The 27,911-nt window shown below is 55.5% G+C and overlaps 2 protein-coding genes across 19 annotated transcripts in view; one reads left to right on the top strand and one right to left on the bottom strand.

Moving 5' to 3' along the window:
• BRD3 (bromodomain containing 3) overlaps positions 1-798 on the bottom strand; it is a 109,115-nt gene extending 108,317 nt beyond the window's left edge. The window contains exon 1 of one of the 2 annotated variants that reach the window (XM_077965422.1): positions 232-798. The gene's annotated coding sequence lies outside the window, so the exon portion shown is untranslated. The remainder of the gene's footprint in view (positions 1-231) is intronic. The other variant, XM_077965421.1, reaches the window with a different exon arrangement.
• WDR5 (WD repeat domain 5) lies at positions 246-27,443 on the top strand. Of its 17 annotated transcripts, none has more exons than XM_077967192.1 (15): positions 428-474; positions 714-877; positions 4,784-4,922; positions 5,645-5,753; positions 6,425-6,498; positions 6,859-6,948; positions 7,244-7,333; positions 7,551-7,634; positions 14,256-14,311; positions 18,897-18,943; positions 22,022-22,097; positions 22,892-22,925; positions 23,243-23,317; positions 24,046-24,133; positions 25,425-27,443. In XM_077967192.1, the coding sequence occupies exons 3-15, from the start codon at positions 4,842-4,844 to the stop codon at positions 25,523-25,525; spliced, it is 1,005 nt and encodes a 334-aa protein (XP_077823318.1). In that variant the 5' UTR covers positions 428-474; positions 714-877; positions 4,784-4,841; the 3' UTR covers positions 25,526-27,443. The 17 variants fall into 17 exon arrangements, with proteins under 17 accessions (XP_077823319.1, XP_077823318.1, XP_077823320.1 ...); XM_077967188.1 differs by having other exon boundaries at positions 450-585; positions 4,801-4,922; positions 7,551-7,631; XM_015116420.3 differs by having other exon boundaries at positions 450-585; positions 4,801-4,922.
• The last annotated feature ends 468 nt before the right edge of the window (positions 27,444-27,911 follow it).

The following is a 27,911-nucleotide window of genomic DNA, read 5'->3' as shown; positions in this document are numbered from 1 at the left end:
CTCTGTGTCCTTCCTGGGAAGGGGACTCCAGACCAACTGCCAGTCTTCCGGTTCCACCTCTCTGACAACCGCTCACCTCACCCTCCTTGGCATCTTTATTTCAAACGCTCTGTCCTTTTGTTTGCACGGGTTCCTGTGTCACATTCTGTGTTCCCATTTTTAATTGGAGAATAAGGGACTGCGTTATTCTACCCACAGGCCTAGCTGAGGGGATAGGGAGGCCGTGCCTACCTCCAAGGCTCTACGAAGTGAAGCAGGCGAGAATGTGCAGTCGTCGAGGCCAGAGGACCGGGCCTCAGCTTCTCCTTAAGACCCTGAGTCCTCCTCTGGGGACCACCCCGTTGTACCTGGAGGAGAAAATGCCCGCCCAGGAGGGAAGGGTTGGCCCCCAGAGAGCCCGCTGCGAAGTGAGTTTGCGCACTGCGGAGTGACTCCAGCGCGGCTCTGCCAGTCCGCGGGGCTGGCGGGGAGCAGGTTCGTGCACCGCGGGCTCTGCATGCAGAGGCGGGAAGCGCCCGCAGCCCGGCAGCCGGCCCAGCGGGAAGGCGCAGCCCGGGCTTCCGAACCCTGTGAACGAACGCGCAGGTTCCTGGTCTTCCAAATGGGCAGGAGTCGTCCTACCTGCCTGGGGTGGGAGGCCACATGGGGGCACTGCGCCCGGGAGCGGTCCCGGGTGTTTTCCAAATGCCCACTGCTGCTCTCATCCGTACCAGCGATGATCAAGAAGGGGCCTGGTCGCCCGGGGAGGTGCCCCGGTCCGACTTGACTCCGGGGACAACGCCGGGCGACGCCATCTGCGCAGGTCCCGGAAGGCCGCTTGTGTCTTTGTGCAGGGCGTGCTGTCTGTGGAAACGCGAGGGCACACTAGCACTTTCCTGTATGTATCATTATACTTCAATTTTTAGGAAGTACATTAGGAGGGCCTGCACCAGCCAAATTCGGGGATTAAAGCTTTTAAGCGGGAAGCACGCGCCCCGTGCTGTCCCTTTAAAGCGTTGGGCCGGCCCGAGGCATTCTGGCCGCTGCCGCTGCCCGTAGCGCTCCTCCGAGAGGCCGGCTTTGTGAGCTCGCCCCGCCCCCAGGACACCGCCCCCCTCCCCTCGCGCACGCGCACTGCGCCCCCGCCGCCTGGCGCCCGCCCGAGCTGCCGCCTCGTCGAGCTGAGTCCGCGCTCCCGCCCAGGCGGCGGCCGACGCGACGCCCCGAGCGCCCGGCCCCGCCGCCGCGGCCCGGCAGGTAAGCGGGTAGCCGCCCGGCCCGGGGAGCGCAAGGCGGGCAGCGGGGCGGCGCCAGGAGCCGCCAAACCACCCCCGGCCGCCGCACGTGTTCCCCGCCGGGCCTCGGGCCAGGCCCAGCCCCGGGCGCTGCTCCAGCTGCAGCGGCCCCGCCCGGGACCCCCGCCCTGGCCTCTCGGTGGACGGCTGCGCGCGTAGGCCCCTCCACCCCGTCCGCCCCCACTCGCGCCCCCACCTCCGCTTCCCCGGCGGGCCACTGACAAGGCCAGAGCGCCGGCACTGGGGCCTCTTTCCCGCAGGCGGCGTACCGGCCTCACATCGCCCCTCTTCCTCCTCTGCCCCTTCAAGGAAGGACCCCAGACCCACCAAGCCACTCAGTCCCTGGACGTGGTGCGCTTCCCCTCCTCGTAGAAACGCCCCCAGCCCGCTCCCGCCGCTCACCCCAACCCGAGGTAGCCAGGCTGCAGTTCGCTAGGTGGGGTCCTGGGGTGCGGGTCCTCGGTCCTAAACGGGGGGCCCACCGTGCCTCCTCGCGCGGGGCCGCAGACCTGTCCTGGCCGATCTGCGAGAGCCATTTTGAGCGGTTACGTTCCGGGACCAAACTGAGGTCGGCCTGTTATTTATCGCTAACGACACTCCCTGCTGTCTCGCTTGCAAGTTTCCACTCACCCAGGTCCGTTTACCCATCTCTTCAAATGCTAGTTTAATCTGTGACCTGGGCAGGTGCTGTGCTAGCCGGTGGGGAAGACAGGTAAGCGAAGGACCCAGGCGGAAGCCTGTCCAGGATCTCAGAGAGGTAGAGCCGGGTTCCCACCTGTGTTGGGCTGGCCACCTGGCTGGTGTTGAAGATGCAGATTAATTCTTGTCTTTGCACACAGTGTGCTCTCCTGACTGCACGCCGCAGGCAGGTTCCTGGGCTGGATCTCAGGGACTGAGGGACTCAGGCATCAGCCTGTGGCATGCAGTCCAGGAGGCCATACTGAGATTTGGTTGCTGGGCTTCAGGTGGTCAGGCTTACCTGGATGAAAAGCAGTGGCTGCTAGGTGGAGTCAGGCAGCAGCTGGTCTAGAGGTCACCTCCTCATCACCGTGCCTGTAACCTCGGTCCCCCCCCTTTCCTCAGTATCAAGTCTCCAACCTTCCTGTTCCCTCAAAATGATTGTTCCACAGAGACACCTGGTTGGTCATGAAAATGCCAAGCCTTGGCCCAGCGCGGTGGCTCACGCCTGTAGTCCTAGCACTTTGGGAGGCTGAGGCGGGCGGATTTTCTGAGGTCAGGAGTTCGAGATCAGCCTGGGCAACATGGCGAAACCCTGTCTCTACTAAAAATACAAAAAAGTAGCAGGGTGTAGTGGTACGCACCTGTAATTCCAGCTACACAGGAGGCTGAGGCACAATAATTACTTGAACCCGGAAGGTGGAGGTTGTAGTGAGCCGATATCGTTCCGCTGGACTCTTTGGACTCTGTCTTAAAAAAAAAAAAAAAAAATGCCAAGCCTAGATGCCACTACTGAGGTAGAAACTTGGCAGGTGTGTTGGGTCAAGAAATTGCATCTCTCCCCCTACCACCACCACCACGGAATTTTTCACTCTTTGGCCCAGGCTGGAGTGCAGTGGTGCAATCTTGGTTCACTGCTATCTCTGCCTTCCAATTTCAAGCGATTCTTCTGCCTCAGCCTTCCCAAGTAGCTGGGATTACAGGGACCCGCCACCACACCGGCTAATTTTTGTATTTTTAGTTGGGACGGGGTTTCTCCATGTTGGCCAGGCTGGTCTTTATCTCCTGGCCTCAGGATCTGCCCGCCTCCTGCCTTGGCCTCCCAAAGTGCTGAGATTACAGGCGTCAGTCACCACACCCTGCCACTGTATTCTTAAAAGTCAGGTTAAGGTTGTTTTGTTTGTTTCTTTTAAATGTTAATGGTTTTTGAGCCCAAAGGGTTGGGCAGGTTGGGCTTGAGCTGGGAGGGGCTGGGCACCTTTTTTGTAAGACCGCCTACCTGTTGTTCCTCATGTGAGGGTGTTTCCAGGTGTCTACCCTCACCTAGGTGAGTTGATGCTGACGGGAGCTGCTCGGCCCTCTGAGCTGCCTGTTTCACCTTCTGTTCCTCTGGTGTTTCACTTGGGTAGAGCATGGCCACACTTCACTCAGCTTTTGCCCTGGCCTCGCTGTCTCACGCTAGGACCTTTGCAGTGGACTTTGCAGCTTTTTGCTTGGATTTCCTTAGTTCCTCTCTCTCCTTGTATTTGTCCAGCCTGCCAAGGAAAAGGCAGCAGTTGGGTTAAACTGGCATGGCCAGGTTGCACTGATGACAAGCACCACGTAGCTGGCATTTACTGAGGACAGGTTTTGTACTGGCACTTCGTCCTCTGGGCAGTGCTACAGGGCCTGCCCCTCCCCTCCCCCACTCTTGTACAGTACTCGGCCCTAGATGCAGCGCAATCCGTCTTTGCGCAGGGAATCTTTGCTGCAGGTGAAATGGAGCGGTGGCCACACCTGTTCTCTGCAAAGTGGGTGTTGTAATTTCTCTGCCTTCCTCTTGGATGAAGACTTTGAGACGTGCTTTTTGATGCCTTCCATTTCGCGTTAGTGTTACAAGCAGCCTGTGCAAGATTTCAGTTGAAAGCTCCAAGCTAGAATTTCCAGTGTGTAAACTCATTAGATGGATGGTAGCGCTAGCTTCCAGGATTCCGATGGCCAGTGGTATTTGCAAGCGTGTCTCAGTGGCTTTCCCTTTTAATAACGCCGTCCCTCCTTTCTGAGTAACCTGTTGTGCTTTTATGAGATGTATTCAAGTAATGAATCTATTCCCGTGGTAGAGGAAACTAGCTGCTTACTGTACAGATTTGGGGTCATTTTCACTGTCAAGGTGAAACCCATTGAACTGCAGTCTTTTTTCGTTCCCCTGCAGTGTGAGTCTTGCTCGTAGAATATCGTTGGTGGACTTGCGGCTGCTTTTTCAGAAGGCAGGACGTGGAAGTTCCAGCAGGCAGAGCATGCACGCGCCTGCAGCCTGTGCATGGAGGCGCTGGAGCCCACCCATGAGGCGTAGACCACTGGGTGCCTGCGCCTGTGTTTTCAAACATGTCTGTGAACGTGATTGCATCACTTGGGGTGCATTTTAGGATTTGGATGTGCTGCCAAACTTCTACACTCTGAAGCTCAGTCATCTGCCATTTGGCGTGTTAGCTTTCTGTCAGGAAACCCTTTGCCGTTCTTTTTTTAATGTGTCCAGGACTCTGAAGAAAATTGCATTTTGTTTGCACAAACTGCTGCATTCCTGCAGACTTCTGGATGACAAAATAAGAAGCGCCCTTGAGGGTGAGGTGTTTCAGTATGATTACAAAAGGGGCGAGCACAGGGTGTCAGCGGAGCAGCTGGAAAGTATTAGCAACGACTTAGGGTCATTAATAGGGTCCTCGATTTGGAATGGTTTGTTTGCTGCAGGGCTCAATATGGTACTCAAATGTTTTTCTTTTCGTCCTTTTTCCTGGAAATCAATTTTTAAAAATATGGTTTGTTTCTTGGCTTCCTGTTCTGCATCTCAGCAGACTACCTCTGTCACCAGGTCCCTCCGTCCACGTTCCTTGTGCGGCCAGCATCAGAGCCATGGCAACGGAGGAGAAGAAGCCCGAGACCGAGGCTGCCAGAGCACAGCCAACCCCTTCGTCATCCGCCACTCAGAGCAAGGTGCGTGCCCAGGGGCTCCTTGGGCGCCTTCCGGGGGCAAATATGCTTAGAGATTCTTGGAAACGTTTCAAGCTCATAAGCCTTGTCTTCCCTACTCAGTTAAATGTCACTGCTAATTTTGATTTACTGACCACATACCTAATGAGTGCTTGTTACCTGCTGTGCCAGGAATCCCCAGTCTGTCACCTGGAGGAGGGAACAGATTCTCGGTCCTGATTGTGAGAGTCTCTAGGACCCAGAAAAAATCTCTCCATAGTTGCCCCCACCCCGGCTGCGATCCTGAGGCACAGGCAGATCTGCAAGCCCTCCTGTAGACCTTTAGCAAAGGGAGCAGGGCCTCGGGTATGTGTGGGGTGGGGGCAGTGGGACGCTGGACCAAGGCTGGAGCTGGTGGGGGCCTCCTGTGTTGTAGCAGGATCAGAGGTGGGCTTGAGGTGGGGTGATACATTGAGGGGGCCTCAGATGTTTCTGGCTCGGCTGGTGCTGTTGGTACGGAGTTTGGGGACTACAGAAGAGGTCTTGTGGGGAAGTAGTGGGCTCAGATTCAGATGTGTTCCACTTGAAAGGTGACGTCCACATAGGGATTGGTGGAAGGCACTGGGCATGTGGATTTGGAGCTCTAAAGATCTGAGCCGAAATTAAATGCTGGAGTCACAATCCAAACTGGTCACGAGTGGAACGCACAGTGGTGGTAACTTTTCGCTAACTGGTCTCTCCCGCAGCCTACACCCGTGAAGCCAAACTATGCTCTAAAGTTCACCCTTGCTGGCCACACCAAAGCAGTGTCCTCTGTGAAATTCAGCCCGAATGGAGAGTGGCTGGCAAGTTCATGTACGTAGCACTGAGGTCCTTAGCTGCTGGGAAAGGCGGTCTGAGCTGCAGACAACAAACCGGCTGGGGGTGGCTGGTTTCCTCACCTGCCGCTGGGGGGCTGTAGCAGGTGGGCGTGTCTCCTCCTAGAACTGTCACCTTAGTGCCGATTGAAATTGCCCGTGGGGGCTGGGCGTGGTGGCTCACACCTGTAATCTCAGCCCTTTGGGAGGCTGAGGCGGGTGGATCACAGGGTCAGGAGTTTGAGAGCAGCCTGGCCAATATGGTGAAACCCCGTCTCTACTAAAAATACAAAAAAAAAATTAGCCAGGCATGGTGGCACATGCCTGTAGTCCCAGCTTTTGGGAGGCTGAGGCAGGAGAATCACTTGAACCCGGAAGGTGGAGGTTGCGGTGAGCCGACATCATGCCACTCCACTCCAGCCTGGGTGACAGAACGAGACTCCGTCTCAAAAAAACGAAAAAAGAAATAGAAGAAGTTGCCCGTGGGCCCTTGGAGGGAGGGGAAGGGGACTGGTCCTCTCGGGGATGTGGCCGTGCGGAATGGGTTCTGAGCCATGTGGTTCATGCTGATCATCTGGGGCTCATGTGGGAAAAGCCCAGACTTTGGATTCTGGATGACTGGACAACTGTGTCTTGCTCTTAGCCTCAGATCCTTTTGTTTTCTTTCAGCCGCTGATAAACTCATTAAAATTTGGGGCGCGTATGATGGGAAATTTGAGAAAACCATATCTGGCCACAAGCTGGTAGGTTTCAGCCCCGTGCGGTAATGTTGACTGTTGAACAGGGTGGCTCCTAGTGATCAAGGGGTCAGGGCTGCTTCGAGAGCTGTGGGTTCAGATTTAAATTTCCACGTTGTTTTTTTAGAGTTATTTGCATCTTGAACTTTTAACGCAAATACATTTGACTTCCCACGGAGGAGTGTCTGTGAGGCTGGCAGAGCTGTGGAAAGCCTGCTGTTTTCCTCCAGGGCCGCGTGTCTTTTGTAAGGTTAAGGCTAGTGAGAAGATTTCCTGAGGGCAATGGAGATGTTTGGGATTTTGACCTTTTGCTAACCGGTCCTACTTTGTCCTGGCAAGTTACTGACCCTGTTTTTTCTCCCCAAGGGAATATCCGATGTAGCCTGGTCGTCAGATTCTAACCTTCTTGTTTCCGCCTCAGATGACAAAACCTTGAAGATATGGGACGTGAGCTCGGTAAGCAACACTCAGCGCTCCTCTCCAGGGGAGACCGGCAGCGGGGCACAGGGCGGGTGGTGGGGACTGGGTTGACTGCTCGGTAAGCAGCACTCAGTGCTCCTCTCCAGGGAAGACTGGCTGCAGGGGCACGGGGCGGGGGCGGGTGGGGGAGGTCGAGTTGACTTCGGGGAACAGCCAGTTGCTGGCGGGGCATCAGGCATGCTCTGAGCTGTCAGGCATTGATGAATGTGATCCGACACTTATGTTTGGGGAAATAAGCACTGGAGTAATACTACTAATACTCTTGTTTTAGGGGAAGTGTTTGAAAACCCTGAAGGGACACAGTAATTATGTCTTTTGCTGTAACTTCAATCCCCAGTCCAACCTTATTGTCTCAGGATCCGTGAGTGTGGCCGGGGTGTCTTCCCTGGGGGAGGTGGTGTTGGATGTTGGGAAGGCTGTTGAACTTGCTTGTAGCCACTGTGGAGAAGGCAGGTGGGGCCCGAGTCCTTTCTGTGCTGTTTGTGGGGAGGATGGACTGGTGGCAGGTCTTGGGTTCCGGGGAGGTTTGCTCCTTCTCCTTCCTGTAGAATCACTGTCATTTCTTCTTTTGTGTTCAGTTTGATGAAAGTGTGAGGATATGGGATGTGAAAACAGGGAAGTGCCTCAAGACTTTGCCAGCTCACTCGGATCCAGTCTCGGCCGTAAGTCCTGCTGACACAGACGGGGTGGTGTCCGGCACTACGTGCCTCTGATGCTGGATGTGGCCAGCTGTCTCCCCGAGGGGCGTAAGCCTGGACGTTGCCTGTGCCTATCTGATTCCTGCTGTCATGCCACAGTCTAGAGCAATCAGGTTGGAGGCTGGGACCTGAGAGATGAGTCCTGTGTGCAGTAGAGGGATGGCAAGGGGGTGGTGAGGTGTCAGTGGGGTGCCCTGTGGTGAGCACCAAGGGGCCTTTCGTGCAGGCTGGATGGGGGGTGGGCAGTGGCCACAGGCGTTCAGAGGGTAGTGTACCCTGAACTGATGCATGGGACAGGAAGGGCGGCCAGGCTGAGAAGGGTGCTGGGAGTGGGAGTGTAGGTGAAGTGTGAGTTTTGAGTGGAGTTAGCTCTGGGCGGGGATGGCCCAGTCCTGGTGGGAACAGTTGGAAGCTGGAGCTCTCTGGAGAACAGGCTTTGCAAAGGAACACATCCTGCCATTCTGCTGTTGCTGTACCACTGTGCAAAACAAATGACCGAGAGGCCGAGCATGGTGGCTCACGCCTGTAATCTTAGCACTTTAGGAGGCCGAGGTGGGTGGATCACTTGAGGTCAGAAGTTTGAGACCAGCCCGACCAACATGGTGAAACCCCGTCTCTACTAAAACTATGAAAATTAGCTGGGCGTGGTAGTGAGCGCCTGTAATCCCAGCTCCTGGGGAGACTGAGGCAGGAGACTCGCTTGAACCTGGGAGGCAGAGGTTGCAGTGAGCTGAGATCGTGCCACTGCACTCCAGCCTGGGCAACAAGAGCGAAACTCCGTCTAAAAAGAAGAAAACAAGAACAAATGGCCGAGAGTTAAAGTGTATGCAGTATCACAAACCGCTCCATTTCAGAGTGGCCAGAAGGTTCTTCTGTTAACAAAGTGCATGAGGCAGTTTCTCGGCGAAGCCTGCCCTTCGTTGAGAAGCAGAAGGAAAGGTGGATGCAGCGTTTGTGCCATGCTGCCCGCCAGTGTGGCATTCATTTTCTGTTGTCTTGGTGGTGAATGGGTTTAAGCATTTTTACCCTTGCAAGGCTTTGCCCGAGTGAGATGGCAGGCGAAGCCCTGGTACTGGCTGGATGGGTAGTGTGTCAGGCCAGGGCGGGGTGCGGTGTCTGAGCCCCGCACATAACCGGGCCACAAGGCCCTCGCAGGCCCAGTGTCACCGCTGCAGGGAGGCTGTTTGCTGTGGGAATGTCATCATGTGGCCCTGTGCTTGTGGCTGTGTGCTCGTGGGCCCAGCCCCTTGGTGCCAGTCCCCTGCCCTTCAGGGCACCTTGGGTCACAGTCAGCGGAACTGACTTTCAGACTGGGCTGACAAATGAACACTTGTGAAGTAACCTGAGAAAGGGGTTCGCTGGTGGCCTTTGAGTTGGAAGAAAGAATTCCATGAGCATCCTAGAGGCCAAAGATAGTGCAGGTGGGACTCGCAGGTGATAGGCAGGATTTTAAAAGTCTTTTTCCTACAAAAGTAGTTTGCTCATAAAAAGACAAAAACAAAAACAGGTTGGGTGCCATGGCTCCCACCTGTAACTCCAGCACTTTGGGTGGCTGAGGCAGGAGGATCCCGTGAGACCAGGGGTTTGAGACCAGCCTGGACAACAGAGTGAGACCCTGTCTCTATACAAAAAGCAAAAAATTAGCCAGACGTGGTGGTGTGCACGTGTGGTCCCAGCTACTTGGGAGGACAGGGTGGGAGGATTGCTTGGGCTCAGGAGTTTGAGGCTCTGGTGAGCAAGATGGTACCACTGCACTCCAGCCTGGGTGACAGAGTGGGACCCCATGTCTTAAAAAAAAAAAAAGGCCGGGCGCGGTGGCTCAAGCCTGTAATCCCAGCACTTTGGGAGGCCGAGACGGGCGGATCACGAGGTCAGGAGTTCGAGACCATCCTGGCTAACACGGTGAAACCCCGTCTCTACTAAAAAAATACAAAAAAAAACTAGCCGGGCGAGGTGGCGGGCGCCTGTAGTCCCGGCTACTCGGGAGGCTGAGGCAGGAGAATGGCGTAAAAACCCGGGAGGCAGAGCTTGCAGTGAGCTGAGATCTGGCCACTGCACTCCAGCCTGGGCGACACAGCGAGACTCCATCTCAAAAAAAAAAAAAAACAAAAAAACAAAAAAAACAAAACAAAACAAAAAAACCTACAAAGGTGAGCAAATGTAGGAAGTAGAAAATGAATTCCCTGAGTCACCCCTGGGGTCAGCTGCTGGGAGGTGGAGTCGGTCCCTCTGTGGTCTTCTACTTTGCTGTTTTAGGTGCGTCTTTTCCAGCGTAGCTCACTGCTGTCCTTTAAGTAACTGGTACTGCACCACAGCTGCTGCTCTGTAGCCGTCTCCACTGCAGAGAGGTTTGTGGGGGCTTTGTTTTTTCTTTTTTTTTTTGAGATGGAGTCTCACTCTGTTGCCCAGGCTGGAGTGCAGTGGTGCGATCTTGGCTCACCGCAACCTCTGCCTCCTGGGTTCAAGTGATTCTCCTGCCTCAGCCTCCCGAATAGCTGGGATTACAGGTGCCCACTACCACGACTGACTAATTTTTTTTTTTTTTTTTTTTTTTTTTTTTTTTTTGAGACGGAGTCTCGCTCTGTCACCCGGGCTGGAGTGCAGTGGCCGGATCTCAGCTCACTGCAAGCTCCGCCTCCCGGGTTTACGCCATTCTCCTGCCTCAGCCTCCCAAGTAACTGGGACTACAGGCACCCGCCATCTCGCCCGGCTAGTTTTTTGTATTTTTTAGTAGAGACGGGGTTTCACCGTGTTCGCCAGGATGGTCTCGATCTCCTGACCTCGTGATCCACCCGTCTCGGCCTCCCAAAGTGCTGGGATTACAGGCTTGAGCCACTGCGCCTGGCAATTTTTGTATTTTTAGTAGAGACAGGGTTTCACCATGTTGGCCAGGCTGGTCTCGATCTCCTGACCTCAAGTGATCCACCCGCCTGGTCCTCCCAAAGTGCTAGGATTACAGGCGGGAGCCACCGTGTCTGTCCTGGGGCACCTTTGATGTCTGCGCACATCTATACTCTTGGACTGCTGGTGTGGGCCTGCTGTGTGAGCAGGGACTGTGCCAGTCCTCTCAGTGGGTGCTTATGTGTAATTCTCACTTGAACAAAAAGGAGTGCAGCGAACATCCTGTTTGCATCTGTGGCAGTTTGTGAAGGATGACTTTGGAGGGGAAATGCAGTAGTCAGGATATGTGTTTAGCTTTTTGATAGGTACATTTTGGAGCTTTAGAGACTTTGAGGCACGTGGCCCCCTGCTTACTGCCTCCCATCCCTGTCCCATCTCTGGCCAGGGTTTGCCCTCTCTGGCCAGGGCTCCTCAGCTGAGGGTCGCTGCCAACCGCCGTCAGCCACAGCCCTCGCGCCCTCGTTGCACCTGGGACCTGTGTTTTTCCTGCCCTGGAGCTTCTGCTACTGCTTGTCTGCCCAGGTGGACTCCACAGAGCCCTTGGAGTGCTCCTTGGCTAGGGGCCTTGCCATCCCCTGCTGGGTTCTGGCTGATTTCCTTATCTATTTCCTTTTTGTTTTAATACTTATTTTTTTATTTATTGAGACGGAGTCTCGCTCTATTGCCCAGGCTGGAGTGCAGTGGCATGATCTTGGCTCCACCTTCCGGGTTCACGCCATTCTCCTGCCTCAGCCTCCCGAGTAGCTGGGACTACAGGCGCCCCCCACCGCGCCTGGCTAATTTTTTTTGTAGTTTTTATAGAGACAGGGTGTCACTGTGTTAGCCGGGATGGTCTTGATCTCCTGACCTCGTGATTTGCCCGCCTCGGCCTCCCTAAGTGCTGGGTCTTTTTTTTTTTTTTTCTTTTTGGGCACGGGGTCTTACTCTGTTGCCCAGGCTGGAGTGCAGTGGCGTGATCTTGGCTCACTGCCTCCTCCACCTCCTGGGTTCAAGTGATTCTCCTGCCTCAGCTCCCCTGAGTAGCTGGTACTACAGGTTCATGCCACGCCTGGTTAAGTTTTGTATTTTTTTGTAGAGCCAGAGTTTCACCATGTTGGCCAGGCTGGTCTCGAACTCCTGGCCTCAAGTGTTCCGCCCACCTCGATTTCCCAAAGTGCTGGAATTACAGGCGTGAGCCACCGTGTCCGGCCTCTCTTATCTACTTCCTAGCACTGAACTCTTCTGGCAGCCTTCTGCTAGAATGCAGGGGATGGGCTGTATTGCCCCTTGCACCTGAATGTGGATGGAATGGCAGAGCTGGGCCATGTTTGCCAGTGGGTAGTATTGGAATGTGGTTAAGAAGCTGAACAAAGCAAAGCATGGAGTTGGCCTTGTGAGTTTTGGGGACTTGTTTTGTCTTATTACCATCCATCGTAATGGTCTCAAGAAAAGACTTTTTTTTTTTTTTGAGACGGAGTCTCGCTCTATTACCCAGGCTGGACTGCAGTGGCCGGATCTCAGCTCACTGCAACCTCCGCCTCCCGGGTTTACACCATTCTCCTGCCTCAGCCTCCTGAAGAAAAGACTTTTTTTGCACATTAAAGGCAGGGACGAATGTGGTTAGATGGATCCCTGTGAGTTAGAAAAGTACTTTGAGAGGCTGCCAGCCACATGGTTATGATTAGGCACCTGGCACCGTGAGAGCACCCTGTCAGAGCAGAAACAGGTACTCGCCCCTCTCGGTCTGCTGGAGAACATCTAGGGCCGCAGCACCCAGCATGCCCAGCATGGAGGCTGCCAGCCGCATGATGGCCCAGAGCTCAGGCCTGTGTGAGGTACCTGCAGATTTCAGAGACCTGGCACAAAAAAAAAGTGTCTTGTAATAACTTTGTGTTGATTGCGTTGAAATAATATTTTAGATACATTGGGTTACACGTTATCAAAGTAATTTCACTTGTCTTTTTTTTTTTTTTTTTTGAGACGGAGTCTCGCTCTGTCGCCCAGGCTGGAGTGCAGTGGCCGGATCTCAGCTCACTGCAAGCTCCGCCTCCCAGGTTTACGCCATTCTCCTGCCTCAGCCTCCCAAGTAGCTGGGACTACAGGCGCCCACCACCTCGCCTGGCTAGATTATTTTTGTATTTTTTTTAGTAGAGACGGGGTTTCACCGTGTTAGCCAGGATGGTCTCCATCTCCTGACCTCGTGATCCGCCCATCTCGGCCTCCCAAAGTGCTGGGATTACAGGCGTGAGCCACTGCGCCCGGCCCACTTGTCTTTTAAGCTTTTCTAATGTAGCTTCTAGAACAATTACAATGACACATGTGGCTGGCAGGCTCTCGCAGAGTCTGGCCTAGTGCTTCTCCAGGCGTGCAGCAGCAGGCAGCATGCCCCCGGGACCTGTTCGAAATTTACGTTCTTGGACTCTCCCACCTGGACTGGTCAAATCCGAAGCCCTGGGGATGGGGCCTTGCAGTCTGCCGTAGCAACTCACAGGTGCCTTTGATACGTGTGGATTTGCCTCTGGGGACACATGACAATGTCTGGAGACATTTTTGGTTGTCACAACTATAGGCATCTAGTGAGCAAAAGAAAAGGTTGCCACTGCACAGAGGCAGCACCACCCCTTCCCCCCTGGAAGAGTCTGGTTTAAAATGTCAATAGTGCCAAGGCTGGGAAACTCCAGTCTGGACAGTAGAAGCAGACAACCTCAGTCCCATACCCAAATCATTAAACCATGGCTTCCTTGTGTGACTTGACTTCACCCAGGAAATGTATCAGCACCAATAGCCTGAGACAATGCAGTTTCCAAAGGTGCTGTTTGCTTGTGAGAAGGCTTATCCTTGGCTGGGTGCAGTGGCTCATGCCTGTACTCCTAGCACTTTAGAAGACCAAGGTGGGAGGATCATGTGAGCTCAGGAGTTCAAGACCAGTCTGGGCAAGATAGGGAGACCCTGTTTCTCTTATTAAGAAAAGAAAAAAAGGGCCGGGCGCGGTGGCTCACGCCTGTAATCCCAGCACATTGGGAGGCTGAGGCGGGCGGATCACGAGGTCAGGAGATCGAGACCATCCTGGCTAACACGGTGAAACCCCATCTCTACTAAAAATGCAAAAAATTAGCCGGGCGTGGCGGCGGGCGCCTGTAGTCCCAGCTACTTGGGAGGCTAAGGCAGGAGAATGGCGTGAACTTGGGAGGCAGAGCTTGCAGTGAGCCGAGATCGCGCCACTGCACTCCAGCCTGGGTGACTGAGCGAGACTCCGTATAAAAAAAAAAAAAAAAAAAGGAAAGAAAAAAAAAAAAGAGGTGGGCGCGGTGGCTCACGCCTGTAATCCCAGCAGTTTGGGAGGCCGAGGCGGGTGGATCACTTGAGGTCAAGAGTTCAAGACCAGGCTGGCCAACATGATAAAACCCAGTCTCTACTAAAAAAAAAAAAATACAAAAATTAGCTGGGCGTGGTGGCGTGTGCCTGTAATCCCAGCTACTCAGGAGGCTGAGGCACGGGAATCACTTGAACCCGGGAGGCGGAGGTTGCAGTGAGCTGAGATCGTGCTCCAGCCTGGGTGACAGAGGGAGACTCTTTCTGAAAACAAACAAAAAAAGATACCTCAATTTTTGTTTTTGTTTTTTTTTCTCGCGATCAGGTAAGAAGCAGTCGTGTCCATGACTCGAAAGTAAGTTTTTGTCTCTTCTCCCTTTCCTTAATTCTTAGGTTCATTTTAATCGTGATGGATCCTTGATAGTTTCAAGTAGCTATGATGGTCTCTGGTAAGTGAAAATATTTTACTTCATTAAGCAATGAGTACTTTACTAAGGGCCAGCCCTTGCACCGTTCCTGCATCTGGGGGTACAGCAGTGACGACAGACCCAAGTCCTTAACTTCCGAAGCTTCTCTGCTGGCCACACTGCAGACGTGTTCACAGATACGCAGTGCAGTTTCGGGGTTGGCAGCACAGGTGGCGAGGCGGCGTGCCTGGGAAGATGCCCTTGCTGTTAGGGTGGGTCAGGGAGGGCCTCCTCCATCAGACTTCAGCTCCATGTAGACGCTGACGTGTGCTGTTCACACACTCGTGGAAAATGGGTGTTTGGACCCCTTGAGGTGAAAGCTGTGCTGCTTTGGGGGGATGTTGAGTGTGCCACCATGCCCGTGAGGACGCGTCACCATGCCGGGCAGGCGAGCCCGAGCAGATGGCAGTGTGGAGAAGGGCAGGAGGAAGAGTGACGGTCTCCTGCGGAAAGCCCACCTAGGTCTCAGCAGACGTTTGTAGTGCTGGGACTTGGTAATCTGTGTCCAGCACTCCTCGGGAGACACAAGGGCAGTGGAGAAGTAGAGTTAACTCAGCGAAATGTCTGATGGGAGCGAGTGCGGGGAGTGGAGTGTTTGGGTTGTGTTTTGGGTGTGGGGCGGACAGCATCATAACTTGTTCAGATTGGTCTCTAGGGAGGAGGGGGACAGGGGCAGCCACCGGCGGAATTGAAGATCTTACTAGGACTTCCTGCAGGGAGCCCTCAGGTGGACACGCACACTTGAAATCTCTTTCCTGGTCTGACTCCCCAGTGACTGTTGGCATGGGGATCCCCGGGGGTCACAGTCTGTAGTCGCCAGGCATGACCCCCCGTCGGTTTTGAGTAGACGGGTGTGGTGGGAGAGGGTCGTAGTCGAGTTGCACCCGACCACCGGCCCGGCCTCCCATGGGCTCTGCAGCACACACTTCCGGGCCATCGCCTCGCGAGGTTCAAGATGCAGTTGCAGCACTGTGATGGCATTTGGGGCTGAGGTCACTGGAAAGTGCTGTGGCAAAAATTAGGTCATCTGGAGCCCAACATTGGCCAGTAGTGTCCACGGTTAAAGCCATTGTTTACACTTGACCATTTACCAGCTTATTATAAAGGATACAATTCAGGAACAGCCAGAGGGAAGGGGTGCACAGGGTGAGCTATGGGGGAGCGTGGAGCTGCCAGGGCCTTTGGTGCCACCATCCCGGCACCTCTGTGTGTGTGTCACCAACAGAAGTGAGCACGGGACAGTCTCAGAATTACTCATGGACCTGGCTCTAAGAACTTTTTAAAGAAATCAGAAAAAGTACACCAAGGAAATGAGGAGGGAAATGGAAAACAAATGAGACCATTGATGATATAAGGTGTGTTCTTCGATGAGGCTGGTAATGAAAACCTTTTAAGCCCCATAATGGGAAAAGCAAAATAAGCAAGATTTTAACTAGGAAGTGGGTGGAAGCACTGCAGGGGGAGGAAGCGGTAGTCAGAAGACTCTCATCCAGGCTGAGCAGTGCCTCGGCTCCAGCAGTGAGCTCGCTACAGCTCCTAAAGGGGCCCCGGGCATGGCACCTCGAGGGACCAGTCACCGCTGAAGAGACTGGAAAAGGGGATCGAAGGCCTAAAGAGAACATCATTCCCTGTGACTTTATACCTGAATCCAGTTAAATAGCAGACAGACCACAGACGGGAGGGAGCTCCCTGGTTCATTTTCTTGGATTTAGCATGACCTTGCTACCTGAGCCTTGATTGCTGGTCCCAGAGGAAAACCACAGAGGGCAACTCACTGGTGAATGTTGATGCCAGGATTCCAGAGGAAGTAGCCTCCTGAGCCTACCGTGCCCAGAAAGGAATTCCCACAGCCAAGTAATGCAACATTATTGAATAATGAAAGGATTATCACGTAAACATCAGGACAAGTAATTCAACATTCGTTATTGGATAATGAAAGGATTATCAAGTAAACATCAGGAAACCTATGATCTAATTCTGCCGACAGATTAAAGGCGTTAAATGTCCCTGTGATTAATCAGTAGAGGTCAGAAAGGCGCCTGATTGATAATACCCAGCAGCCAACCCTTCGGCGAGATGGAGCAGTATTGTTGACTACTTACTGGTAACTAATAATTTTCACGTGTGGTGACACGCTAAAACTATTTCTGTGAAAATCCGAAGTGGGACAGGTGTGAATGTTTCCCGTGTTACTCAGCACTGTTAGGAGTTTCTAGTTAGTGTAAGAAAATGAAAAAAAAGTCCTATGAAAGTTGAAGAGAGATACACATCTTTGTAGATATGTTTGCGTGTTTTCAAATATTTAAATGCCACCAACACTGCTTTTCAAATACCCATTTAACCCTGTGACGTGGGTACTGTCAGCCTTGCTTTTCAGCCAGGGACACGTACCACGGTCTCTCAGTTGGTCAGCGCAGGACCCAGACCCCGTGTCAGCTCTGGAGTCTGGGCCTGGAACCCCCAGCCCTGCTGGCTGTGTGGTGTGATCTCGCGTTTAGTGCCATCAGTGCTTGAAAATTGACTTTTTTTTTTTTTTTTTTGAGACGGAGTCTTGCTCTGTTGCCCAGGCCGGAGTGCAGTGGCGAGATCTCAGCTCACTGCAAGCTCCACCTCCCGGGTTTACGCCATTCTCCTGCCTCAGCCTCCCCCGAGTAGCTGGGACTACAGGCGCCCGCCACCTCACCCGGCTAGTTTTTTTTTTGTATTTTTTAGTAGAGACGGGGTTTCACCGTTTTAGCCAGGATGGTCTTGATCTCCTGACCTCGTGATCCGCCCATCTCGGCCTCCCAAAGTGCTGGGATTACAGGCGTGAGCCACCGCGCCCGGCCGAAAATTGACTGTTTTTCTCTTTACTAGGAATTGCCAGCTAGAAGAAGGGAAAAATGTTTCCATTTTAACTGTGACAGAAATGCTAAGATGTTTAGGAATGTGGATGGCAAGAAGGAGCAGGACCTATGCAGGAAATGAGAAACGGAACTGAAAGGACACACGGGGGTCAGGTCTTGAGGGTTAGGAGATGAGGCGGCTCCGGAGAGGCCCTGCTGCAGTGATTGCGGAGCTAGAGGATGTGAATTTAAGATCCATGGGGCAGCAGGATGGAGCTGTTGCTGAGAGAATTGAGAAGATGCAGAGATGGGAGGAGAGTTGCTGCTTCTGGGTTTTAAAACCCTGGGTGAGGCCGGACGCGGTGGCTCAAGCCTGTAATCCCAGCACTTTGGGAGGCCGAGGCGGGTGGATCACAAGGTCAGGAGATCGAGACCACAGTGAAACCCTGTGTCTACTAAAAATACAAAAAAATTAGCCGGGCGCGGTGGCGGGCGCCTGTAGTCCCAGCTACTCAGGAGGCTGAGGCAGGAGAATGGCGGGAACCCGGGAGGCGGAGCTTGCAGTGAGCCGAGATCGCGCCACTGCACTCCAGCCTGGGCCACAGAGCGAGACTCCGTCTCAAAAAAAAAAAAAAAAAAAAACCCTGGGTGAAGTGACTGAGGTCCAGTGTGGTCTCGTCCCTGGATTATCGAAGTGTGGGCAGAACAGGAGGTGGGTGTTCAGAGCAGAGAGCTCCCGGGGCCTTCCCAGAGGCGGCTTCTCCATGGTGAGAGATGGGAGGGGCCGTGCGTGGCGGCCATAGGGGTCTCATGCTTGGGAATGGCTCGTCCACGTCTGCCCTGAGCCTGTGCTCTGCTGCTGGCATCTGTGCAGTAGAATTGTGGGTGCTAACACAGTGGGCTCTGCTTACAGAATGCGTCTGTATTGGCGGAAATCACAGAAACCCCGAAACTGGAATAATGTAAATGCCTGGCTCATCCCTTCTGGGAATAGTCCAGAAGACTGCTTACGATACTCTTACATTTTTATTTTGAAAGAAGCCCTCTCATTCCTTGTATATGTTTGCGTGAGCGTGGGCAGATGCCTGCGAGAAGCACTGGGCTGCCGCTGCCCCTCTCCTTGGCCAGGGAGAGTGGAGAGAGCAACAGGCTTGCCCCTCTGTGTTGGGGGTAAACCACAGCTTATGTAGGAGAGATCCAGGGGTACCCCACACATGGTCTGCGCGTGTGTAGCGTGTGTGGACCGTTGATGTTTGTATGGACAGTGTTTAGTCTTTGTCCCTAGAATACAAGAGAATGACTATTAAACGGGTGAAGCATAACTTTTAAAAAAAGGATAGGAAAGGCTGAGTGGGGTGGCTCACGCCTGTAATCCCAGCACTTTGGGAGGCCGAGGCGGGTGGATCACGAGGTCGGGAGATCGAGACCATCCTGGCTGACATGGTGACACCCCATCTCTATTAAGAATACAAAAAAATTAGCCTGGCATGGTGGCGGGCGCCTGTAGTCCCAGCTACTCGGGAGGCTGAGGCAGGAGAATCGTGTGAACCCAGGAGGCGGAGCTTGCAGTGAGCCGAGATTGTTCCACTGCACTCCAGCCTGGATGACAGAGCGAAACTCTGTCTCAAAAAAAAAAAAGTCGGGGGAAGCATGCTAGTCCTAAAACTTAGATCTGATTCCCAGCAGCCTGCGTGAGGTCGTAACTTGTCTGCTTACACTTTTTTGTTCTCTTTGCTTTGAAGTCGCATCTGGGACACCGCCTCAGGCCAGTGCCTGAAGACGCTCATCGGTGAGTGTGGCTCTCTGCGTGGAGGCTGGGTCTGGGGAGGGCCTCCCCTGCTGGGTCCCTGCCCCTGTTCTTCACCAGCTCCTCCTTCCTTCTCTGTCCTGGGTCTGCCCCTGTAGGAGGAACCTTCCTCCTTGTCCGACCGTTCTGCCAGCTCCTCCTGACCACCCGCTGGCTCTGTTGCTCCTTCTGGTGAAGTTTTCCTGCCGTGGCCTTTCTTCTCTTGGGCCAGTTTGGGGCTCCTCGGCCTGTGCTGTCGGGCCTCACTCGGTCCTCTGCTCACTAGCGTCCTCTGGGCACCCCCATCGCCTCCTGGCTTCGGGCCCCTGCTGTCGCGCCAGCCTCTTGGATCATTCCTTGAGTAGACAGGCTGAGCACCTGCCTATCTGCTGGGGGTGCTGCCGAGGTGGATGGAGGTGCGCTGGGGGCGTGGAGAACAGGCCCGAGGTCTTCACGTCTCGGCAGGAGGAGAGGAAGGAGGGTCATGGCGTGGCCTGGGTGGGCAGGCCAGGTGCCGGGCAGGGTGCGGCCTGAGGGTCTGTGGCGGCCCGGGGTTCGCAGCCGCCCCGTGCAGAGCCTGCAGAAGGGAGCGGAAGGGCTTTCATCTGGGGAGTGTAAAGAAGCCTAGGTTAGACGTGCGGGATGGGGCACACCTTAAAGAGGGAGCTGGGGGCGGACCCCCTGTGTGGGGAGGCACCCCGTTTGCGCTCTTCTTCCCCCTAGTCTGTCGTAGCCTGCTGGCCCAGCTGACACCAAGCCCCACAGACTGGGAGGCTTTCAGTGGGAGGAATGTGTTTCCCCGCAGTCCAGGAGGCTGCAGTCAGGATCGAGGAGGCCTCTTGGCTTATAGGTGCTGCCTTACCCTGGCTTCACACTGGTGTCCCTGGTGCCTCCGTGTGTCCAACTGTCCTCTCGTAAGGACACCACCTGGGGCCTCATTTTCACTCTGTTGCCTCTTTGAAGGCCTCGTCTCCAGTACGCTCACCTCTGAGACTCTGGAGGCCTGGGCTTCAGCATGGGTCTCCTTGCCACAGCAGTCTATGTAGCTTCCTGCCTTGTGGGGCCAGCCTTTTGCCATGCATCCCTCCTGAGCGAGATCACACCGTCCTTGGTGTCCCCTGAACGGGCCACCTGTGCTCAGCTGTGTGTGCCACTGTTGTGTGAGCGCACGTAACCCTCACGGCCACCTGCGAGGAGGGATGGTGTTCTCCCCCTGCAGAGAGGCCCCTTCACTAGCCCAAAGCTCCACAGCAAGCAGGTGCAGGGACCGGGATTCCAGCCTGGGCACAGGTGGTTTTGGGCGCCCCTGAGCCCAGGGTGGGAACAGGGGTCGCTGCGTAGCAGTTTTTCCGTCGGCAGCTCCTCAGGTCTAGTGAGTTAGGCCTTTCTGGACTTCACTGAGACAGGTCGGCTGATGCGTTCCTTCTCTGTGAGCTCTGCCCAGGCAGCCTGGGTTAGGCATGCAGACACATTTGCCCTTAGCTGTGTTAGGGGAGCCTGGCCCCCGGCCCTCATGGTGGCCTCGGCCTGCCTGGCCGTGTGATGTGGGGTGCCCCTGAGGGAGGGCCTGCGTGGCCTCACAGAGTCTCCCGTGCCTTTTCAGTGTGTGTGACCGGGCTGAGGGAGCGGAGACGCCAGGTGCCTGGCGAGGCCAGGCGTCCCCGTGGTGGTAATGCCAAGGGCCGCGTCCTTCCCGGTGCTCGGGACACACCAGCGCGTGCACATGCTCGTTGGTGGCGGGGGGGGGGGGTCCCTGATGGGGCCTGGGGTGGGAACTGCACCAGGATACACCTTCCTTGAGATTCCCCCCTCCTCACTCGGGCGAGGGGAAACGCCTTCCTCCGGTTGTGAGGGTTGTGGGGTTGTCACGTCCTGAAAACTCTGACCTGTACATGGACAGCTTCTGGGAGCCTTGACTCTTTCAGCTGTGTGAGAAAAAGTGGCTCTACTCTGCCCCCAGGGCTGCAGGGTCCAGCTGATAGGCCTGGGCCTTAGCTGTGGGTGTGACAACAAGCAGATGGGTTGTGTGGGCATGAATGCCCCTTGCGTCGATAAATTCTTAAAAGGAGAATTTCCGGCCGGGCGTGGTGGCTCAAGCCTGTAATCCCAGCACTTTGGGAGGCCGAGATGGGCGGATCACGAGGTCAGGAGATCGAGACCATCCTGGCTAACACGGTGAAACCCCATCTCTACTAAAAAATACAAAAAACTGGCCGGGCGCGGTGGCTCACGCCTGTAATCCCAGCACTTTGGGAGGCCGAGGCGGGCGGATCACAAGGTCAGGAGATCGAGACCACGGTGAAACCCCGTCTCTACTAAAAATTACAAAAAATTAGCCGGGCGCGGTTGTGGGCGCCTGTAGTCCCAGCTACTCGGGAGGCTGAGGCAGGAGAATGGCGTGAACCCGGGAGGCGGAGCTTGCAGTGAGCCGAGATCGCGCCACTGCACTCCAGCCTGGGCTGGGCGACAGAGCGAGACTCCGTCTCAAAAAAAAAAAAAAAAACAAAAAAAAAACTAGCCGGGCGAGGTGGTGGGCTCCTGTAGTCCCAGCTACTTGGGAGGCTGAGGCAGGAGAATGGTCTAAACCCGGGAGGCGGAGCTTGCAGCGAGCTGAGATCCGGCCACTGCACCCCAGCCTGGGCGACAGAGCAAGACTCTGTCTCAAAAAAAAAAAAAAAAAAAAAAAAAGGAGGATTTCCAAGGTGACTTCCCCAGCTCTTTTTGCTGCTGGTGGAGTTGTCCCTCCGTTGAGTTGGGCATTCGCCAACCTCATCCCTCCCCTGTGAGGCAGGTGATTCCTGAGAATGGCCACTGCCCGGTGCCCGAGGAGGCCTGTATTCCTTAAGTCCTGGTGTCAAGGGGCCCCCGGGGCCATGGGCTTGAGGTGTCAAGAACCTGCTCACGGCTGGTGTGCGTGGCTAGGCCACCCTTCGGGGCACCAGGGGGTGGTGGTGCTGGCACTGGTGGTGGTGGCCGACCTCACTCAGATGTCGCACGTGGGGGACGGGGAGCGGGTCCCACCTCCTGTCCCTGCCCAGCTGTCAGCGCCCGCCCCGTGTCACCTGTCTGTTTTTATTGCAGATGACGACAACCCCCCAGTGTCTTTCGTGAAGTTCTCCCCGAACGGCAAATACATCCTGGCCGCCACGCTGGACAAGTGAGTACTGCGTGGGACCGTGGGGGCGGGCGTGTGGCCTCCCCAGCCAGAGACGCCTGCTCGCCAGCGTGAGCCTTCGGAGAGCATGTCGTGGGCTTGGCACGGGACCCAGGCTCCTGCTGGAGCTTTGGCTTCTGGGCAGTGGCCTGTTAGGTCAGAGGGCAGGCCCCTGCCCATCCCTTCCCGAGGCTGAACCTCAGGTCCGACTAAAGGAGGATTTAGGGTCGGTTTTCTGGTTGAGTGACTGTGGCCGGGGCAGGCCTAGCCATCCCGCATGAAGGAGTAGGTGGTCCGGGGTCCTCCAAGGCCCTTTCTGGTTCTGACCTCTGAGGACCTTGGTTTTACCTCTCACAAAGCCGCTGCCCTCCCGGACTGTTCTCTAAGCTCCAGCTTTCCCACGCATGCAGCCTCAGCCTGTGGGTCCAAGTCTGGGCCCCGATCCTCTGAGGGCTGTGTGATTGGGTGGTAAAACCTGTTCTGGATGTTTCCAGAACCAAGAGGACTTCCTCACCCTTTTGAGGATGACCTGAGTCAGGGACGATAACACCCGTCAGCTTCCTGTTAAAGTCTCTCTTGGAACTGCAAATACTTGGGGCTCTCACACTGTGGCTCCCCAACGCCAAGTCACTGGACTCTGAGCCTGAGGGGCCCTCACCCTGACGGGGAAGGGGGTTGCATCCCCGCTGGCTTTTGCACCTGGCGCTGATGGTGGCTGTGACGTAGTGGCTGCAGAGTTGGGCGTGGGGACAGGACGCCTCCGGCCGTGCCGCCTCACGCCTCTCTCTGTCTTGCAGCACTCTGAAGCTCTGGGACTACAGCAAGGGCAAGGTGAGCTCCCGCAGGCTCGGGCCCCCGTTGTGCGCCGTCCCTGGGTCATGGCCTCTGGTGGGGACAGAGTGGCCCCGCTGATGACAAAGGAGAGGAGCTCAGAGAACCATTTCCACGGGTTTGGTGCAGATTCCTGAAAAACCTGGGTATTCGTAGGGTGGCAGTCTGCAAGTTAAATCTTCGATTGTGTGGGTTTTGTACTTGTACTTTTCAGAAGTAAGTGTAGTCAGTGGTGAAACGCCTTGCTTAGAACGTAGAATTATACAAAATCAAGGGGATCCATGACTCTGTGACCAGCCTGTCCCCTCCTGTTTCAGTGCCTGAAGACGTACACTGGCCACAAGAATGAGAAATACTGCATATTTGCTAATTTCTCTGTTACTGGCGGGAAGGTGAGTCTTATGACCTTGAAGCGTCTCACGCGTTCCCAGCTTACTCTCCCGAGAGGTCACCCCTGTTACAGGTTGCTTTACACTCAGACGCTTTTCTGTGCCCACACAATGAATTTCCATTTCAACCAAAGTGCGCTGCGCCAGGCACCGGGGACACCTTGTCCCGTCTGTTTCTAGGTCCAGCTCCTTAATGGAGGCAGGCAGCCTGTTGCCGGGCTCTGCTGGCAGTGCTTGGCCGATGCCTTCCGAGGGGGTTGGGACCCCACAGGTGGAGCTCCGCGGCTCAGGGTGTCCCTGGGTGGGTGCGCTGGCTCCGAGGCTGTCCACCCGCCCCAGCAGGGAGGGGAGTGTTTTCCCGCCCACCCACACTGGTCTCGATGCTGCTTAGACCGGGGTGACTCTTGGGCAGCATGTGTATGACACACAGACTCAGGAAAGGGGGACCTGAGAAGCATCTTCCAGCCTGGAAGCCTCTCCTGGGGCAAGCAGGTGCCTGGCTTCTTTGAGCGAGGCCCGTGCTGGGGTAGAGCAGGCGGGGCTGTCCGCACTGGGGGAGGAAGCCTCAGGCCTGGCTGGAGGGCAGGCACGGCTTTTTGGTTGAGTTCAGCCAGGCAGCCACCAGCGGGGTGGGCGTGGGGCGGGGCATAACTGGAGATTCTGCCCCTTCCACATACACGAGCGCTGACCTGCTTTTCCTTGCCCTGTTTTCCCTGCTTGTTGTTACTTAGTGGATTGTGTCTGGCTCAGAGGATAACCTTGTTTACATCTGGAACCTTCAGACGAAAGAGATTGTACAGAAACTACAAGGCCACACAGGTGAGGGCCTGTGCTCCCGCAGCCACGGCTGCCTGTTCATGTGAGGACAGTTCCTGTAGGTGAAGCGTGGTCTGCCCGTAGGGTGCCGTCGTCTTCCCCTTCCCTCCTCAGCCCTCCGCTGGCCCCATTGAGGAGCCGCTGCTAAGAGCTCTTGCCCAAGGCATGGAGCTGGTCACTGTGCTGCCGACTCGGACCCAGGGCTCCTGTCTTGAACCCTGTTTCTTCCTGTTCTGCCGGGTATTCTGGTCCGGAAGGTGTGTGTGGCTGTGGGACTTTAGGTGGGTGTAGCGTGTCCCACTTCACGGCGAGCTCCGTTTCCTGGGCCGGGGACAGTGAGGTCATCGCTGCCCCATCCTGGAGGCTCTGGCTCCTTTCGATTACCTGTTCCCTCTCCCAGAGAGACCCCTGCTGCATGCAGGCCTAGTGGGCTCCACAGCGGTGCTGGTTCCCAAGCGACCTGGGGTTGCCCCTCCCTGGGTCCTGGCTGCCCTCTGCAGCCACCACTGCTTCCTCACCCTCTGGCCCTGCATTTCCATGTCTCATGGGGCCAATGAGAGCATGGGGGGGGCAAGCCCTTGTGGAAACTGGGGGAGGTGCTGCTTCTCCCTCTGCTCGAGCAGCTTCACCCAGCCTGGGGTCAGCACTCATGTTCCACGGCGGGCCTGGGCCTTCCTCCGGGTCCTCACCGGTGTTCTGGGGTTTCTTTGGTTTATGTAGAAGTTGTAAACTGTGATTTGATGTGGCCGACCTTGCACCAGCCTGTTAGATCTGACTGCCCTGCTCGGGTGGTGGACTTGTCCTCGCTGTGACAGAGCCAGCCCTGTGGAGCGCTCTGAGGCTCAGCATTGGTGGGAGGTGGCGGGAGTGGGCAGCTCAGGGTCCGAGTAAAAGAGGGACATTGTCGATAAAGGACTGAGGACCGTGAGGGGTCTGACTGGGGTCCTTGTGCGCGCTGGCCTCTGAGCCAGTCCTGCTGCCACGCTCCTCCCTGTGGGTGCCGAGCTGCTGCTAGTAGGGGCATGCGGGGCTCCTGGTCTGCAGGCAGGGCTGACACTCCCTGTGGCCTCCTGCCCCTGCCCCCCAACCGGCTGTGTCGCCCTGGTACCAGCTGCTGTCCCCTCGCTCCCCTCCCCTGGGCTCCCTGTGTCGAGGGTGGGCAGCAGCTGCTTGTCCTGAGACCTCCCGGGTGGTGTGCAGGAGCTACCAGCGTTTCTGGGGAGAGGTGGAGCTCAGTCTGGGATGGCACCCAGGGCACAGGGATGGCTGTTTCTGACTGTGTCTTTGTTTTCAGATGTTGTGATCTCAACAGCCTGTCACCCAACAGAAAACATCATTGCCTCTGCTGCGCTAGAAAATGACAAAACAATTAAACTGTGGAAGAGTGACTGCTAAGTCCCTTTGCGCCTGCCCGCGAGGGACTGTCGGGACGTTGACCCGGATTGGCAAGAAACATGGTGTCTTGGAGGTGGTCCCCAGGGTCTGCGCCTGGGGGTCAGGACAGGGCCTGATCGAGCCTCCTCTTTGAAGATGATTTGGCCGAGCGGAAGGTGTGGACCACCGGAAAGTTCTAAAAGTTGCTGGTGACATTTCTTGCCAATTCTAACACTGTCTAGGGAAGAGTTCCTAGTCTATTGTGTTCAAACAGAGTCAACAAAAATTTTTAATTTTTTATTACAAAAGGGTGAAGTTCAATTTAACATGCGTTGTGTTTTTTCAGTAAACGTTCTGTATCTTTTTGATATTCCATGACCCAGTGCACGCCGTCACCGCCACCGTGGCCCCGCCAGCTGGCCTCCCCTTTGGCCTCGGGCCCTGACTCCTCCGTTCCCGCCAGTAGCCGTTGCTAGTGTGTTTCTGTCTTTCTGGAAAGCAGCATTGTGTGGTGGTTTTCCGTGTAAAGAGCCGTTTGTGTCTCGGGAGCTTGTGGGCCACACGTCGACAGCACAGTCGTTGCGCACGACGCTCCTGTTTGTCTCAGTGTCCCTGCAACAAGCAGCACCACAGACTGTAATAAAAGGTGGGGTTTTGTGAATGGTTGTGGCAAGTGAGTCCTTGTGAAGCTCGTCTCCATGTGGCTTTCTTGGAGAAAGGCTCCCCTGGGGCAAGAGGGCGGAAGGTTTCTTCGGAAAGGTGGTGCTGAGGCTGGCTGCGCCTGCTCTCTGAAGCCGCCTTCCTCTCTAGGTTCACTGTTCAGTGTTGCTGGGGGAGGAGCGGGGGTGGGGAGGTTCTTAGTTGCGAAGGAGCCAAGCTCCTGATGGGCTCCCGTTGGGATGTGGAGGATGCCTGTGGCATGGGAACGCTCCCTGAGCCCTTCACTCCAGGTCAGATGCCAGTGGGACTGATGCGCCCTATGAGGGCTGCAGGGCCAGCGCTGCCCTTCGGCATCCTCGAGGGGTTGGGTGCTAAGCGCAAGCCTCACTGTCCTTGCCGGAACCCTCACTCGCCCGCCCACCCCTCTGTGCTCCTGGCGGTGCGGCTTCCTGGTGCTCACCTGCACAGCAGTTTACAGTGGAGGCCAAGCTGGCACCTCTGGGGAGCGAGGCTGAAACCTGAGCTCCGTGGAGACCGTTGTGGTGAGGGCTGCCACACAGGGCGGAGCAGGGTGGCCGAGGGCACGGGCGCCTGGGTCTGTCCCACGGGGCAGCGCTTTGGGGTGGTGTAGGCTGTGATGCTCTGGGAAGCCCGCTTGGGTCCTGGGTCTACAGAGGGCCCTGGCCCCGGAGCCCAGCCAACTCTTCCTCTCTCAGGGCCTGGAGTCCTGGGGGAGCCCAGCCGGCTCTGCCTCTCAGGGCCTGGAGTCCTGGGTGAATCCTGCAGGTTTTTGGTTGCACTGGCCCAGGGAGGAAGCGGGGGTTGTCAGGTGGGCTCTCCTGGGGGTCCTGCAGTGGCAGAGGTGAGGAGGGGATTATCCGAGGCATCTGGAGATGTATGTCCTGTGGTTTCCCTTGCCCGTCTGTTTCTGATGAGGTGTACGGATGAGTGACCTGCGCTAAGAAGTGAGTTACCACAGTGAAAATGGGTTGGTTTTTGTCTTCGACGCTCAGGGTCTGGGCGCCTCACATTTGCAGTCTGTTGTGACAGACTCGGGAAGCTCCGTGTGCCAGCCTGCGGCTGCCCTGCTGTGGGGGTCCTGGGGGCGGCGAGCCTCCTTCAGTCTTGTTCTGGGGAGGATGGCCCACTCCGGGGAGGGGGTGTGCTGTGCTGAGCGCTGTATCCCTGAATATAGTTTATTTTTTCTACATTTGAATTCTGTTGTAGATTTATGTAAAAATACATTCTTTTTGAAAATAAAAATTTTCATGTCTTCTAATTTTGTCCTGTGAGAATTTCTTAACTTCAAACGTAGCTGTCTCTGTGGGGTGGGAGGGCGGCCGCCCTGGGGCTTTGTCCCTGGTGGTGGGGGTAGTGTCTGGTGTGCCAGTGTGCCCCACAGGACAGCCCTGGGTTTTTACGGTAACCGTAGGAAAGTCATCTCTTTGTGCTAATTATTCTATGTATTTTGTATTGATTTTTCCACTCTTAGGTATATATCTGTGTGCTAATTACTGACAGTGTTAGGCAGGTAGGCACAGATGAGGAGAGGTCCTCCAAAGTCCTGCTGCCACCACCGTGCTGGGGAGTATCTTCCACGGTATGCCTTACAAACTAACAGGAGCTTTCAGATGTGAAGAGCGTGGCGCCCCCAGGTTCCTTCCTGTCCCTGCTGCAGGAACTTCCTTGTTCATGGGCTCCTTCTGTTATTTTAGTACAAATCCCAGACATTCTACCATGTAAGCGG

This window comes from Macaca mulatta, chromosome 15, assembly GCF_049350105.2.
Source record: "Macaca mulatta isolate MMU2019108-1 chromosome 15, T2T-MMU8v2.0, whole genome shotgun sequence".
In the NCBI taxonomy this organism is placed as follows: Eukaryota; Metazoa; Chordata; class Mammalia; order Primates; family Cercopithecidae; genus Macaca; species Macaca mulatta.
This window is presented reverse-complemented; position numbering and strand designations above follow the sequence as displayed.